At 35.5% G+C, this 16,412-nt stretch overlaps 1 protein-coding gene across 3 annotated transcripts in view; it reads right to left on the reverse strand.

Annotated features, from left to right (window-relative positions):
• Positions 1-5,607: 5,607 nt before the first annotated feature.
• The window catches only part of LOC140773819 (uncharacterized), a 42,459-nt gene continuing 31,654 nt past the window's right edge, over positions 5,608-16,412 (reverse strand). For 2 of the 3 annotated variants that reach the window (XM_073116576.1, XM_073116578.1), the window contains 5 exons: positions 10,245-10,376; positions 9,979-10,128; positions 7,066-9,885; positions 6,156-6,319; positions 5,608-6,082 (listed from right to left, as the gene is read on the reverse strand). In XM_073116576.1, coding sequence (XP_072972677.1) covers positions 5,944-6,082; positions 6,156-6,319; positions 7,066-9,885; positions 9,979-10,128; positions 10,245-10,376 — 3,405 coding nt within the window. In that variant the 3' untranslated portion in view covers positions 5,608-5,943. Of the gene's footprint in view, positions 6,083-6,155; positions 6,320-7,065; positions 9,886-9,978; positions 10,129-10,244; positions 10,377-12,656; positions 12,845-16,412 lie in introns of all 3 variants that reach the window. The other variant, XM_073116577.1, reaches the window with a different exon arrangement.

The raw sequence follows: 16,412 nt of genomic DNA on the forward strand, positions 1-16,412 counted from the left end.
GAGATCATGATACAAATTTGCCTCCTTAGAGTGTATAGCATAAGTTGTATGATGAGTATTACAAACCAGATCTGGAAAGATCTAGATATAATAAAATTATGGTAATTTTATTGGTTATAGCCGTGTGAGGTAGGGTTCTAATAGCTTTAGTTTCATGTGACTCAAAGGATCAGATGAAAAGTTAAAAAAAAAACATAAAGGAAGTTCAAAATAAGACATAAGTGAAAATATTTAATGTTGCAACGATCGTTGAAGAGCGGCAACCAAGTATAGTGGTGGATGGTTGTATAGTAAAGTGGCTTGTGGTGGTGATGGTGGCTATCGATTGGAGGTAGAATTAGGGTTCTAAGTTAGATCTATTCCTAGAAAAATAAAAGTTATGGTTAATTTACTTTTACTCCTAGATTATCTTACTCTTATTCCTAAGATAAATTCAAGGCTAAAATAATTTTTCAATGCTTGGATACTTGGATGATTAGAAAAGATGTCTAGCCACTCTATATATAGATGTCGAGTATAACGAGTTATACTTAGACTAGCCTAATGACTTATACGATTCGAACTAGAACTTGCCTTAGAGGTTTATATGACTTAAGTGGACTTGCCTTAGAGGCTTACATGACTTAATTGGACTTGCCTTAGAGGCTTACATGACTTAATTGGACTTGCCTTAGTGGCTTCATGACTTAACTAGACTTGCCTTAAGGGCTAACATGACATAACTAGACTTACTTTAAGGACTCACATTATGAATTAATTAAAAGATAAATAGACTTGATTCATCGATCCTAGTCTCTCGTGATTCAATCTAATTAGAATCGGATCATACCAATCCATTACACTTCTGTCGCCATGTCCTCAAGAGTTGATCATGTACTCATAGAGCTGATCATGTGAACTAGTGGACTAAGGTTCACCCTCCAAGCTTTAAGATTATTATTTTTATTTGATTTAACCAATAGCGGCTTTTACTCTCACATAGATAGCCCTTTTTTTGTAAGAATGATGGAGCTTAATTTCCTTTCATCAAATGCATTAATGTTTTGAAATAGAAGGTCAAATTGGACGTATGATAAACAAGACGACTTTCAAACTCTTCATTAGATAGCCTTTTCAATTGGCACTGTCCAGTTGGACATTATTTTATATATATATTAAAACTAAACTAGAGGATTAAGAGAGTATAAAATATAAGACTGTCCAAGATAACTTATGTTTATTATGCTTAAATTAATGAACACGTATAAGTAGATCTAAGCATCTAATAAAAAGGCACAAATTTTGCAAAGTTGATCATGGATCAAAAGAGTTTAAATGAAATCTTTCCCAACATTATTTCGATAATTGTTCAAGGCTGCAAATTAATAAAAAAAAATGCAGTACACAAGAAAGAAGATTCATCAAAAACTAAAAACCAACCAAAAATCTTTTTTTTTCTCTTTTTTTGAAAAAACAAACCAAAAAAAAAAAGATATGCAAACAGAAATCACTTGAAAATACAAACCCTTAGAGATTTTCAAAGATATTCAAATCTTTGGACATCTAGAGGTTTGGTGAAAAATCACTAAGCTGTAACTTTGTTTGAATAACTTGAAGTCTTAATTCTCCCATCATACTCATTTCAAATTTCATTTGCATTAGAGAAGCAAACTCTTGAGCAATATCAATACTTGTAACACTAAAAATAATATCATCAATATAGAGCTGTGCAACAACAATATTTTTCAAATCCCTCTTAATAAACAAAATTTTATCAACTCCTCTTCAAATGAAGCCAAAATCAATTTAATATTATGTCAGTTTTTCAGACCAAGCTCTAGGCATATGTTTCAACTTGTAGAGAGCTTTCTTCAATTTGTAAACATGTGAGGGGTAGTGAGGGTTCTCAAATCCTTTAGGTTGTTCTACAAAGACTTCTTTATCATCATCTTTACTCTCTTCAATAACTGTAACTTTGCATTAAAATCTCTTAGGTAAAGATCTAAGAATCATTCTAACAATTCGATTTTCAAGAATTTTCTCTCCAAGATTAAATCTAGAGTTAACAATATCACTAAGTTTGACGTAAAACTCATTAAAAGACTCATTGCCATCCATATATAGAGTTTCAAACCTAGTCATAAGTCTCTGAAGCTTGGATAATTTGACAGTAGGAGTACCTTTATGTGTAGTCTTAAGAATATTCCAACCTTCCTTAGCAACTTCACAAGTGCAAATTCTACAAACCTCGTCGGGAGAAACAACACTAAAAATTGAATTAATGGATTTACTATTATAACCACACAATTCATCATATAATTTATCCCACTAGTCTATGGGTTTGATAACTTATCAACTATCATAGTTGGAGATGTCCAACCATGAACAATTAAAATCCAGACTCGGTCATTTATAAACTTCAAAAAAGGTCACATTCTAGCTTTCCAATATGGATATCATCAAGCAAAGGAGGTCTAACAGTTGATTGTGATAGGTTACAAAACGATTCCTTCAAGATATGAATTTATCGCTAGAAGCAATCCGCGCAATCGAGAAAAATATTCACCAAATATTCTCCCGTAGTCAGAAAATTACAAAATTAAGTGGGATTGATTCGTAACTCCCTTATCTACGTTTTTTGTATTTACGCTCTTCATAGATTCAGACTGCAATTGGGATAAAAACATGATATGATGTAGATGATGGTGGTGGTGATGAGTGGAGTGGATGTTAAGGTTATGGATGATAATGGAGATAAGAGTGGATGGTTGATGTTGTTTAAGGGATAAAGACGAAGGGGAAAAAGTGGTCGAGATCCCAAGGAAGAGGGAGGACTTGACAGACGAGGGAGATTAGAAATTAGAAGAGACATTGCCAACGGTAGCGGTGGCTGGTTGGTGAAGAGAGAGGAAGGAGATTAGGGTAGAGAGACTAGAGAGAGGATAGAGGAGGCAAAAGACTAATATTCAATAAGCATTCTGATTTTAGCTGTCATCCACACCTTTATAGAGTCTAGCCAACAAGCCAAAATAATAATTATTAACCCCGATTGCGTTCGAATGCACCCGATCGTGTTCGAACGCACAAAAAACGTTCTCTGTGGATGTGAACCTGATGCAGGCATTCGCAAAGACGTTCGAACATAACCTACAAAAAATTTATTTTAATAAAAATAAATAACTAATGCAATAAGAAAATACTCTAACTAGGTGCATCAGATTGCTCTTGTTAGCTCTTGTAATTGGCAAATTTGTGACAAAATAAAAATTATATAAGTTGTAACTTATTTTCGTAAGTGTGGGAAAGTCGTTCGAACGGATTCCTAGAGTGTTGTTTCGTTTGAACGAGATACGCGACAAGGGACAAGTGCCTATCAAACGTTGGAAAAGCATTCGAACAAGATTCTCCAGAGAGCACTCTGTATCGAACATTGGAAAAGCGTTCGAACAAGATACGCAACAAGAGACAAGTGCCTATCGAACGTTAAAAAAACATTCGAATGAGAGTTTCTAGAGAGCGCACTATATCCGAAGTTGGAAAAGCGTTCGAATGACATTTTCCAGAAAACTCACTGTATCCAACGTGGGAAGGCATTCAAATGAACTAGTTGAAGACTTCAAACATTGGAAGAGCATTCAAACGGAATCTATGGAACGCCATTGGTTGGAAATCAAACTGTTTGAACAAACCAGATCTCGTTCGAACAGTATTGTTAAGTTACTCCTATTGGTTCTGGTTAGGCTTTTCTATAAGCAAACTTTCTGGGCATATAAAAGGAGATCTTGAAAAAGGTTAGGGCAGTACTCTAAGCTAGCTGAAGTGATACCAAAGGGAAGAGTGGTGAGCTCTTGGAGGTGCTTGAAGTTTTGAAGGCATTGGGGTCATTCCATACCTATTTTGTCCAAGATTGAAGAAAACGTTTAAGATAGCCTCAAGGGTCACCGAGGCTGAGTTACAACCTTAAGAGACAACTAGGTTGTGAGCCAAGCATAAGAGGTGGTGTATTGAGGGAGAGTCAAGCAAAACATTATCATGAAGATTGTGAAAATGCAATCAATTTGTAACCGCAATATTCATAGTACTTAGTTTTATCTCATGAAAAAAGTGCGTGATTTTTTTATCCTTGGTTGACAAGGGTTTTTTCCGTATCAAATCTACTTTGTTTGTCAATGTTTCATACTTGTCTTTTGCTCAGCAAAGTGCAAATGTCATTAGTAGTGGTCCTTATCTAGTGAGGGTTAAGAATTTTCAGCCCTTACCAAAGAAAGACCTGCTCAAATACCAATTGAAAAAAATTCTAGGGCAAACTCTAATCTCAACTATATGACTCTTAACGAGTAAACTTGACGATAAATAATGAAAGCTAAATAGTAAGCAACGCAAACACGCATAATTTATGTGAAAATCCCAAACTAGGATAAAAAGTACAAATCCTTTCTGCTAGGATCAAATTAACCACTAATTAAAAGGAAGTACAAGAACCGCTTACAGATTATCTGCTGAAACCTACAACAATAACTGAAGATCTCTTGTTCGCTAGACCCCGTAATGAGTTGCTTCTATTGGTTAATTGCATCAATCTCTTTGACTTTGAGGTCGAATAAATCTTATCTTAATAATCCTCGAGACAAATTGCACAATATTGCAACAACAAAAAAAACAATCTTAAAAACCTATAGCTTCTTGATTAATGAAGAACTTCCACTTAAATCTTTGCCAAAGCTTCAATTCACGTTCTTCAATCAATCCCAATCTTATATGCTTTAAAGAATTATATAGGTTCCAAAGATAGATGATAAACCTAGTTTAAGTTGACCTAGAATAAATTAACTTTGTCAAAGCATTCAAACATATGAAGAGCTATTCGAATGCTCTTAGCAAAAATAATCTAAACAACCAAGGCCGTTCGAATGCCTATTATTTACTTGTCTAGAAAAATGCGTTTGAATGCATCAGGGGCTATTAGAATGCCTAATAAAGACTACTATTCTTAGGCTTTTGCGTTCGAATGCCTAATAAAGACCACTATTCTCAGGCTTTTGGGTTCGAATGCCTAATAAAGACCACTGTTCTCAGGCTTTTGCGTTTGAATGCCTGTAGAGACTGTTCGAACACCAATTAAGTGCTACTCCTCTCGGGATTTTACATTCGAACACCGAAACATTGGAGCAAAGTATTAGATGCAACAAGAGTGTTCAAACAACCTTTAGAGGCGTTCAAATGTTGAAACACTGTATCAGTGGCTTTAAACTTTTCTATTGTATCATACTCTTTAAAAAAATTTATCAATACAAATAAAATAAGTTTTGTTCACTTAATTGTCAATAAAATAAAGTTTCAAACATTCTACTCATAAGACTTCATTTGGTTTGTGCGAAAGACTTTTTAAGGATAACTTGAGGTGCATTTTAAGACTTAGCACAAAGTAATTATTACCTTAGATAAAGTAATAACATTGGTTATTTTCTATGTCAATATTATATGACTCCTATGAGATGTATTAGTTATAATATATTTAAAATAATAAAACAAATAAAATGAAATAACCCTATCAATAAAATATATTATATGATAATACACTAAATGGGGGCATTTCAAAATAGCTACACTTTCTATAAAATTTCACTATCAACCATGTAAACTAAAAGGAGTATTATTTCATTGCTTGGTACTTTATTGTTCTTTCCTTCTCAAGGAGGCTATATACAAGATTAATGAATAATTTGGCGTTCCTATAGAAGCATGTACATAATCCCTGTAGATAGAAAACTTCCGCCTTGTGGCAGCATACAAGTGTAACTTGGAAGATGTTGATAGCTAAAATCCTACAAGGTTCTTGTAACCTGAAAATTTAGGAGTAATGGCTGAAAGAAGAATGAAAAGATTCATAGGGAAATGATTCTTCTGGGTATAGATATTTTAATTTCTCCATTCTTAACTTCTTCGAAGCATGAAATAGTTCACCTAAAAGTTTAGCCACTCTCTGGGGTATAGAGCATCTGACTTCCCCATCTGTACCTTCCTATGTCTGGAGTCTTCCTTGCTTGATTTATGAGCTTGCAAAGGCACAACTTTTCTGCAATTCTTCTCCTTACTTATTTTTCTGCACAGTAAATAATCATTGAAGAAAATGACTAACAGACATAAATTTGTGCAGGTTAATCTTTGGATCATACCTGAGATGAAGGAAAACAAACAGTGCCGCAACTATTGTAATTCCACTAGCAACTGATTTCAGCAATTTTTTGACTGGATTGTGTAACTTGCTGTTGTTATCTCCTCTCTCCTGCCGAGTTGAATTATTTGAAGTCGTCGGCTCATCTCCATGTTCTTCTACATCCTAGATGACAGCAACAAAATGTACAATTGTTTAACATAGTGTTACGGACCGACTAGAGATGATCCGCAAGAAGGGAGTGTATGCTTTAATTAGGGTGAATGACGATAGATGGAGAAGATGGAAGGAGGGATGATGGTGGTGGTGATGGTTAGGAAGATGATGGGCAGCGATGGCGGTGATAAAGGAAGATTAATTTATTTCTACTCTTAGGTTATCTTACTCTTACTCCTAAAATAAACTCAAAGCTAGAATACTTTCTTAGTGCTTGAATGCTTAACAAGGAGCCCAACTCCTTTATATATAAAGGTAGGTTATAACGAGTCCCACTAAAACTAGCTCTAAACATTGACTCGACTTAAATTAGAATTTACCTCAAAGGACATGATTTAATTAAACTTGCTTTAAAGGCTTACTTAATTAGATTTACCTTAAGGGCTGTCAAGACTTATTTTGACTTGTCTTAATAGCTTATATGACTAAATTAGACTTGCCTAAAAAGCTTACATCATAAAATAATTAAAAGATAAATAGACTTGATTAATCGAGCCTAATGTCCCCGTGAATTGATTCGATCAGACCCGAATCACCTCACATATACTGTAAATTCGAATCCTAGCAACACCTAATTGTTTAGCCACCATAAAGTTCTCATTTCTCTCATAAAAATGAAAAAAACACTTGATGATTACGTTTATATAAATAGATAAGACTGCTTAAATTGAGAGGTAACTATTTTAGAGCTTCACCTTTCTCCTTTCAGTTTCATCTGCAGATTCACACTTGATGCTTGTAATAAAACCTCCAACGGGATGAGCAAATTGTCCACTTACTTCATTAGGTTGCTCTGTGGTCGTATCTCCTTCAGCTTCTTCTATATGTCCGAGAGTCAATTCCTGGTTGTGCATGTGGTCATCCTTCAATTGTATCCTATTTCTGGTATTTCTCTCAAAGTCATAATGGAGATATTCATTATTAGATATCAACTCATAATCCAAACCTTGAACACCCCTTTGAACAACATCATATATCCCTGTAGATTCCCTTCTGTGAACTTTTCTTAAGCAAATAGGGGAACACTCTGCATAACTTTCCAGTGCTCCATAACTTAGCAATCCATGAAGCACTCTTTTGTCTTTATACTCAGGGGCTAGTATAGTCAATATTTCTTCAACATAATTCCTCACTGGAATGGGTGCATTTCCTGATGCACATTGGTTTACTTGATGCATCTGCTGAAGGAAGAAAGAATCTGCTATTGAAACAGATAGCATTCCATTATCTACTATTGAAGGTTGCTTAATGGTGTCTTTTCTAGGTAAAAGAACTTGTTCCCCATGTTCCATTGAGTTAGTAAAGAGAAACTTAAATTTATCTCCTGTCTTAGGACTTGTGCAACATTGATCTTCATTCTCCCTCCCAACTAAAGTTGAAGTCGAGCCACATTTTCTGGACTTCAAGGAATAATTCTCCTCAGAATACCTATTCGAAAACTTCTGTGCACATTGTCTCTTAGATATATTTTCATTAAGCTCTATCTGAAAACCACTTTCTGCACATTGACTATGACAAAAGGTACGTTTCTGGTTATCCAACTTAGTTTCCAAATTTCCTTCAAATTCACTGCTTAAATAACAAACAGTAATTTGACCCTCAATGCTATTTAATTTAAGATTAGTCTTGCTTATTCGTGTTTGACTATCCATAGGACTATCTGTATTACTTTCTCCATCTAATAGTGTATTCGAAGCTGTAGTGCAATCTACATATTCAGTCAGCTTGTCAGGTTGCTTATTTTCATCAACCAACTCCAGATCAGGGGTGAAAAAACTTTCTTGCTCTGCTATGAGGTTATCAGGGATTAGATTTAGTGATGATACCAAAGTTGCATTAGTAGGGCTGCAACATATATCAGGTAGGCAAGAATTTCTAGGCTCACTGCTGCTGCATTCATATAGTGTACTGGAAGTGAAAGAACTGTCTGTCTCATACTTCCTGGTCATATAATGACAAACGCTACTAGACTCTTGCTGTTGAGCCTGTTTGTCACTCTGTAAATCTGGATGTACAGACATGGTACAATAACAGGTTGAGTGTAGATCATTCATAATTCCACGACGAGATGGCTGTCTGTCCACACTTGATGATACACATGTTGCTGATTTCATATATTCATTTTTCATGCAATGTCTTGTTAGTACAGAGCCATTTTCTTGCCAATCAACAGAGTCTCTTGAACCAAGCGTAACAGATGACCTAATCCAATTTAAAGAGCTGCTTTTCATGCCTTCCTCTTCAACACATAAAATGCAACTTCTGGTTGTCAAGTAATCATGTTCTTCTCCGTTAACTATACTTATTTTAATCCCTTCCTCGATATCACATCCAATCTCTTTGAGACAATGGAATTCTGTAGGACTTTTACAATAAACTTTATCTTCAGTAATTCCTGTTGATCCATTCTCTGATATAGAATTTGAGGTAGTAAAGGGTACTTCATAATTTACAGTCTGCCCAGTCGACTTCCTTTTCAGTCCAAATATAATTTTTCCTCCATTTGAATCTGCAGTTTCCATGTCTAGACTATATGAACCACTTAACACCTCAGAACCAGAACAAAGCTTACTACCATTGACACCTGAGTGAAATACAAAGTCTGAGAAACCTGAGAGATGGCCGGCGGAATCCTCAAACAAAACATTTTCATTCAGCTGATTTCCAGAATAACTGCTCATGGAATTGTTGTAAAAGTTTTCTCCATTATTATTATATGCTTTTGGAGTGGTTTCCTCATTTTCCATTTCTGCAAGTCCTGAGATATTGCTGCACGCCGGAATGCTTTCATGAGATGTATAGGACCATATGCAACCATTTTGTTGGATTTCCTCAAAGGAGACCATGTCTTCCTGTTCCACATTGTCATTTTCTTCTGGATTGTGGCATGTTACTTCAGTTGCTCCACGTCTAGATGTACCCTGTCCTGCCTTAGCAAGAGTCGTACAAGAATCAGTAAAGCAAATTTCATGATTAGGGAAGCACTGTGTAGGAAATGTGCAGTTTTCTTCTGCATTTTCTAGCAATTCTGTATCCAAATCATTCTTACAACCCTCAGAAGATGAAGCAGCATACAGAGAGTCTACTTTAACATTGTTGACTTTTTCATCATATTTAAGCCACTTAAATGGCCACATTATCTTTCCTGTGTTAATAGAAGGTGTGAACTCTTTCTTATAAATTCCAAATGTGGAATCATGGTTACCAGTTTTGATAGGGCTTGCATTAGATAAATCCATTGATTCAACAAACATAGGTTCACCATGATCAATAGTATGCCAATTTTCATTAGAGTCTTCCATATCTATGTGGGGGGGACTACGTAACCAGTAGAAAGCAGAATCTTTTCCACTAACTGTGTCCTCATGCGGATTTATGCCAACTATATTGAACATCTTCGAAGACTCCAATGAAGCACTTGCAAGTGGAATATGATACTCTGTAAAACTGCTTTCTGCTTCATCAGAATCATAATGTGAATCATACTGATGATCATGGTGTCCACTGAAACTTCTCTACAGTAATTATAAGGTTTGCAATAAGCATGAGTTACTAACCAGGATCACCAATGAATTAGAGAAGCTTTAAAAGATTATATTATAGCTTGCCTGCGAATATATTTCTCTTGATTTAACAGAATAACTGTATCCATTGGAACTTAACGAACTGCAGCTTGATTTCTCCAAGTTCCTGCAGATACCACCAACTATATCGGTGGGCATGGCTATAGTATAAGTAACTACATCAAAGTCTGGAACCTACCAAAGCAAGACAAATAACAGGTCAGGTAAAAGAAAGTCCTGTATAACAACTTCAGCAAAACGTCATACATTTAGAACAGACTACTACAACAGTACTTTTATTTGGAACTCACATTTAAGTTCTTCAACCTTGCTCTTTTTGATAGTGAACGAATACACATACAGACTCTGCGGATATCCCTTTTCTCAACAACATCAGATGGGCAGAATAGATCGACACCAGTTAGCCCCAGGATTTGACAGATCTAGTAACAACCAAAGAGTTTTGCGAACATTAGTACATAAATGACTTTTGCAAAATTAAAATCAAAGTAACATTGAAAGTTAAAAAAATATTAAAATAACTTGAGCCTTGCTGTAAAATGGAATAGAGGAAAATGGACCATGATGAACTTGTCTTTCCAACCATTGTTTGCATATTAATTGGCTAACTTCAGAAGAGAAAGAGATACTCTATTTGAATAGAAAGTAAAATGTTTAAATGGATACAAGCAAGGATAGCCGTGCTAGTGGTGGCACAACACCTGGCACGGAATGTGCCAGTGGCACACACCCACCTGGCACAGGGTGTACCGATCTTCGTGCCAATGTGGAGCGATTTTTTTAAATTTTTTTTTATTTCTATCGATCCTCATGTACAATCATCATTACATGAGGTCTTTAATCATCCAGTTATTTTACATTCTATTAGATATTAGTTTTAATTATTGAACTATTATTTTTTATTAATTAATATTATCTATTGAATGTTATCATGTGTTTAATTATATTATGAAACATTTAATCATACTATAAAGTACAACGATGGTCATGTCACAGGCACGGACCATGCCGATCATCGATCGGCACAACATGGCACAGCACGTGTCGCGGCACCTGCTGGCTATGCCGTAAGAGAGGGAGAAAAAATAATAAGGGGCTACTCACCTTTGCCATCGCCGAGTTGCTGCCCTAGTCTGAGGGAGGAAGGAAGAAAGATCAAGAGGCTAGGGCATCCGGCGCAAGCATGAGCGACAGTGAGCAGCGAAAGGCGACGGCAAATTCGATGATGGGGTCGATGGCAAGCGACAGAGCTATTAGGAGTGTCGTGCGGCACCCCTCGTGCTACATGCCGGTATGCCATGAGCATGCCCCATGCCGATCGGCACAACTATCCATGATAAGTGTTCAATCATTAATATTAGTTTTAAAGAATATATTTAATCATATTATGTGTTAAATAATATTTATATTTGACTATTACTTTATCTTTAATAAAATAGGTCATTTACAAAAATAATCTAAAAATAAAACACTATACTGTAGGTTTTAATATATGTATATTTAAACTAAAAACCAAAAATTGGCATGTTAAATACCTAAAAACATCTATAAATATCCTAAAATTTTATTAAAAATATGTTAAATATGTGCCTAGTAGCACACTGAGTAGTGCCAAGGGCATACCAGACAACATATGCTATGCCAATGGTGGCATAGCACGGCACGTGCCGCTAGCACAACCATCGTTGGATACCAGAATAGAATGTGTACTAAGGTACAGTAAAGGATAAGGAGGTTTCAGGATAACAAATAGTGGTAGCATTAACGATGCCATGTCACCACACCACATGATAAGGACATGGGGATGTAAAAAGGAGGATCTTATCAAATAAATTGTTTTGACCTGGGATGATAAGCTTTACTCCATTTGAAAGAAAACAAGTTGCTTTCAACATTTTGTAAAGCTTATCAGCTGTTCGAGAAAAATGTCTTGTCAAATAAAACTGTTAGACAACCAGTTAGCCCAAAAAATAAGTTATTAGGTAATAGATCAATAATATATATTATGCTTTTAACATGCCCTCTCACGTGCAGTCCCTAATACTACATGTAGATAGATGATTGATAATAGAATATGCGACCCACCATACCACACACATGAACTCTAGAAAAAATGGAGCTACTAGTTTGCTAGTTGACCTAAAAGCTTAAGCCTTTAAATAATATGCCACAATGTATACCATGTCTTTAACAAGGAATATAGGCCACATATGAGAAAAGATAATGCAAGACAAAGGAGTCCTAGTATGTAATGGAGGACCTCTACATCGAAGAATTAGCGAGAGTAGAAAGGGTAGAAGATGTTGAGAAGCATAGAGAATAGATAAATAGAGAAAGGGATAACAAGCTATACCTAGACAAATAATATTGTCATTCATAAATCCCTCAACAATACTTATTGAGCAATTTGCACTATAAACCAATATAATTTATATTTTTGCATCCTTACCCTTTCTACTTTTACTTTGTCGTTTCACCCAAATTTTTTTTAAAAGCCAAAATAGTACTTGCACCAAATTTAAGAATATCTCATTTCATTAAATGCACAGAGGTCTTATAATATTAATAAAGTATAAATAATTATTTTTTTCTACATCTCTCCCTTCTTTGGAATTATATGTTAATAGATCTTGAATTTTTTTCTCAATTCATCTTCTCCAACAAAATTTCTAATTTAGTGGCAAGAAACTAAAATTTTCTACCTTTCCAAAACCTCTTATTTCTTCTCCACAATCTTAATCTCTTTCTCTCTGATGACAAGAACTTCAAATATGCCCCACCAAGGCCTCTATGGCTCGATCTTTTCTATTTTCGGATTCCTCCATTCTCCTTCATCGTCAGTAAGAAAATTGGCTTTTGCTATTGTTTTAATCTTTCATATTGAAGCAACCTGCAAATAAAATATTGGAACAAAAAGATCAAGTTCTAAGATTTAGCACTCATTGCTATTCAAATGTGTCTATAATTTTATTACCACTATATAGTTTGATGAAAAACCAAAACTAAATCTTTCTTAGATTTCTGAAATATAATTCATGTGGATGACTTATCTCTCTTTAAAATATTATTTATTTGGAAGCCATTTTTAATAATCTACAATGATAGTGGTAATAGGCACCCCTCCCGATCGACAATCCGAAGGTGTCTACCAGCTCTCACGATCCACACGAGATCAACAATAATCTGGGTTATGAGATCCGATTCTGAGGTAAAAGGTCTACAGTGAACCTTCTAGATTAAGAGGATACTTGAGATTCAATAGTTGGATCGACAAATAGCTTTGGAGGGTTGATAGATTCAGGATGACGGTCAAATCTATCGGAATGGATGGTGGAATGGAGATCGATATGGTGGTGATAGAATTGGACCTAGATAGGGCACGCGCTGTCACGACCCAAAATAGGAATCATGACCGGCCATGTATCTCAATATGCTTGAGATGCACGAAGCCTTATTAATACTCTCTACGTGTATGATGGCAAAATAAATAAATAAAATGAGAATGTGCTTTATTAAATTTTAGAACTAATTGCAATAAAGATAAAATAATGTTAATGTTTTTGAGTCTCTAAACTAAATGAATAAAACTTCTAATTTAAAGCATAAAATCTAAAAGAGCGAAAAGGTAAATAGATGAATCCTAAGTGGAGGTGGACTTCGGGTACATCTCGCTCAGTCGCCCCGCTGACTATTACCTGAAATAGATAAACAAATACACAAAAAACAATAGAACCCATGAGCTAACAACTATAGCTCAGTGAGTGGAATCCACTTGAAAACTAAATAAATTTTAAATCATATTAATGCTGAATAAATTAAACTAAAAGCAACAATATCTATAATAATATGCAATAGGCATGCTCTCTAAATAATAACAATGATAACAATAGAGAGATATCACAACTTGTAACCTTGCACGTTTTCAACATATTAACATCTTTTGATATTTATACTGTCATATGTCTCAATGGGTCTAAACCCTGTAGATCCACATCAACTAGAAGTCACTTCGAGATGACGCTCGGGACTTTTCTTTATAGTTGATCCGGTTAGGGTCATCAGAGGGTATCACCTTGTGATCAACACACTCTGTCTTTTCCTCTAACCGTTGAGAGAAGTTAGAGTCACCTAGGAAATTCATCCTAGAACTGTTTCCTAACCCCACCAGAGTCACCTAAGAAAGTCACCGCAATGATCTAATTTAGGGCTTTCCCCTAGACTTCTAGATAGACTTGAGTCACCACGAAAAATCGCAAGCGATTTATACCGGAACTGTTCTCTAAGTCGTACCAATACTAGTCTCATTTTTTCTTTTCACAAATTTCAATATTTGCACTAAGTATGGTAATGCATTGAGTATAATAATTAAATGCACACAGAAAATATCACAATTAAATTTTTGCACGTACGGATGAAATAAATAGATTTGCACACAGAAATTGCAACAATTAAATTTTTACAAGGGTGAAATAAATAATTTGCACATAGAAAATTTATATGGTCTGCCAAAGATACGAAATATAATAAAATAAATATGAGTGAACCCACTCACCTGAGTCTAGGCAAGACAACTGAAATCTCAAATCTCTAGTTCACGTACTAAAAATCGCCACCATAAATAATAAATAATAACCAAATTTTTAATTTGAATAATAGCAATATTTCTAAAATTTAAAAACCAAAAAGAACTAAAATGGGTTTAACTTTACCCATTGAATTGGGCTGGGCTACTATTGGCCCGGCCCATTCCAAAAAGAAGCTAATTCAAGAGAACTAATTGGGCTGGGCTAAGGCCCAGCCGAGAAAATGGATTGGGCTACGGTTTAGCCCGCAGCCCATCCAATCAATTGGTTCGGGTCGGGTCTGTGGATTCGAAATCCACACCCGAACCCAAACCCAAATTAAAAGAAAAAGGGGTTGGCTCGGGTTAAACCCGAGCCCAACCCACCCCTTTTTCTCCCTTCTCGCGTTCGACACGAGGAAGGGAAGAAAATCAGAGAGAGTGGTCGCCGATGACTCTGCCAGCGGCGGGTCACAACCGGCTCTCTCTCTCTCTTCATCCTCACGAGGTGGAGAAGTCACCACCGATGGCCCACGCCGAGGCTGATGGCGATTGGGGCCACGAGGGCTCCTTAGAAGACATCACCGACACTGGCTTGGAGCATAAAGCTTCCGGTGACGAAGCGGTTGCGACCCGAAGCCGCCGGCCGGCTTGATTTGCCAACGAGGCCGAATTCCACGAATTAGGTATTTCTAATCTATCTTTTTAAATTTAAATTAAACTAAAGGGATGAGAGAGGGCTCACCGGGGAGGAGTGTGGTGGTCCCAATTTCCTCCGGCGATGCTCCGACGATCCGATCCCACAACGACAACTCCGACGGTGAGAAAAGAAAGAAAACGGTGGAGGAGAAGAAAGCTTGGGGGGGTGTTGAGGAGAGAGAGAGGATTAAGGTTAAATTTATAGATTATAAGAGGATCAAATCTAATCCTATTCGGATTAGATGAAATCCCCTCTTTTTCGTGCTTCGTTGCGTGCCGGAGAGGGAGAGGGGAGGGGCTGCACGTGCAGAGCACGTGCACCCTCCTCTCTCAACCCCCAAATAATTTTTTTTTCTAGTTCTGACACATGCCTTGCCCTGCCACCATTGGCATACCTCAACATGCTCCACCGTGCTAGTGGAACACCCCTACGTGCTACTAGCACGTATTTATAATATTTTTAATAAAAATTTTAAGATATTAAATATGTTTTTGAGTCTTTGATATGTCAATATTTGGTTTTTTATTTAAATATATATATTAAAAGTTTAGAACCTACATTATAATGCTTTATTTTTTTATTATTTTTGTAAATAACCTATTTTAGGAAAAAAAAACTAGAAATTATTTGTATTCCTCAGAAACCCCCTCCCATATCACTATTCAATATTTCTTGACCTGCTATTAGCCAAACTACCTTAGCACTAGGTCTAATTTGCTTATTAGGCAAGAGGATAGTAAGTTATAAATTCTATCTCGATAGGACATGTATTTCTATTACTATGAAATTAATAAATAAAAATGAACTAAATGGTAGGGTTACCATTATCTTTATAAATAAAACAACAATTAAATATAAATATTATTCAATACACACTATGATTAAAGACATTCATTAAAACTAATATTAACAATTGAACACTCTATAATATAATTGAATACTCAATAATATAATTGAAGACATACATTAATTGATAATAGTTTAATAATTAAAATTAATATCTATTTGAACATAAAATGATAAGGATCAAAATTTCATTTGCCAGCACAAGAATAACACGAGAATATTGTATTAAATATTGTTGATATTCTTCAGAACTCATTCACTGATAGTATTGCCTATTGTAATGTCTCACATAGTCTTCATACAAATAGAAATTTTATAATTTTCCTACGATATAATATGGACATTAAACAT

Source organism: Typha angustifolia, chromosome 13 (assembly GCF_048772165.1).
Source record: "Typha angustifolia cultivar Huaian chromosome 13, ASM4877216v1, whole genome shotgun sequence".
Taxonomy (NCBI): domain Eukaryota; kingdom Viridiplantae; phylum Streptophyta; class Magnoliopsida; order Poales; family Typhaceae; genus Typha; species Typha angustifolia.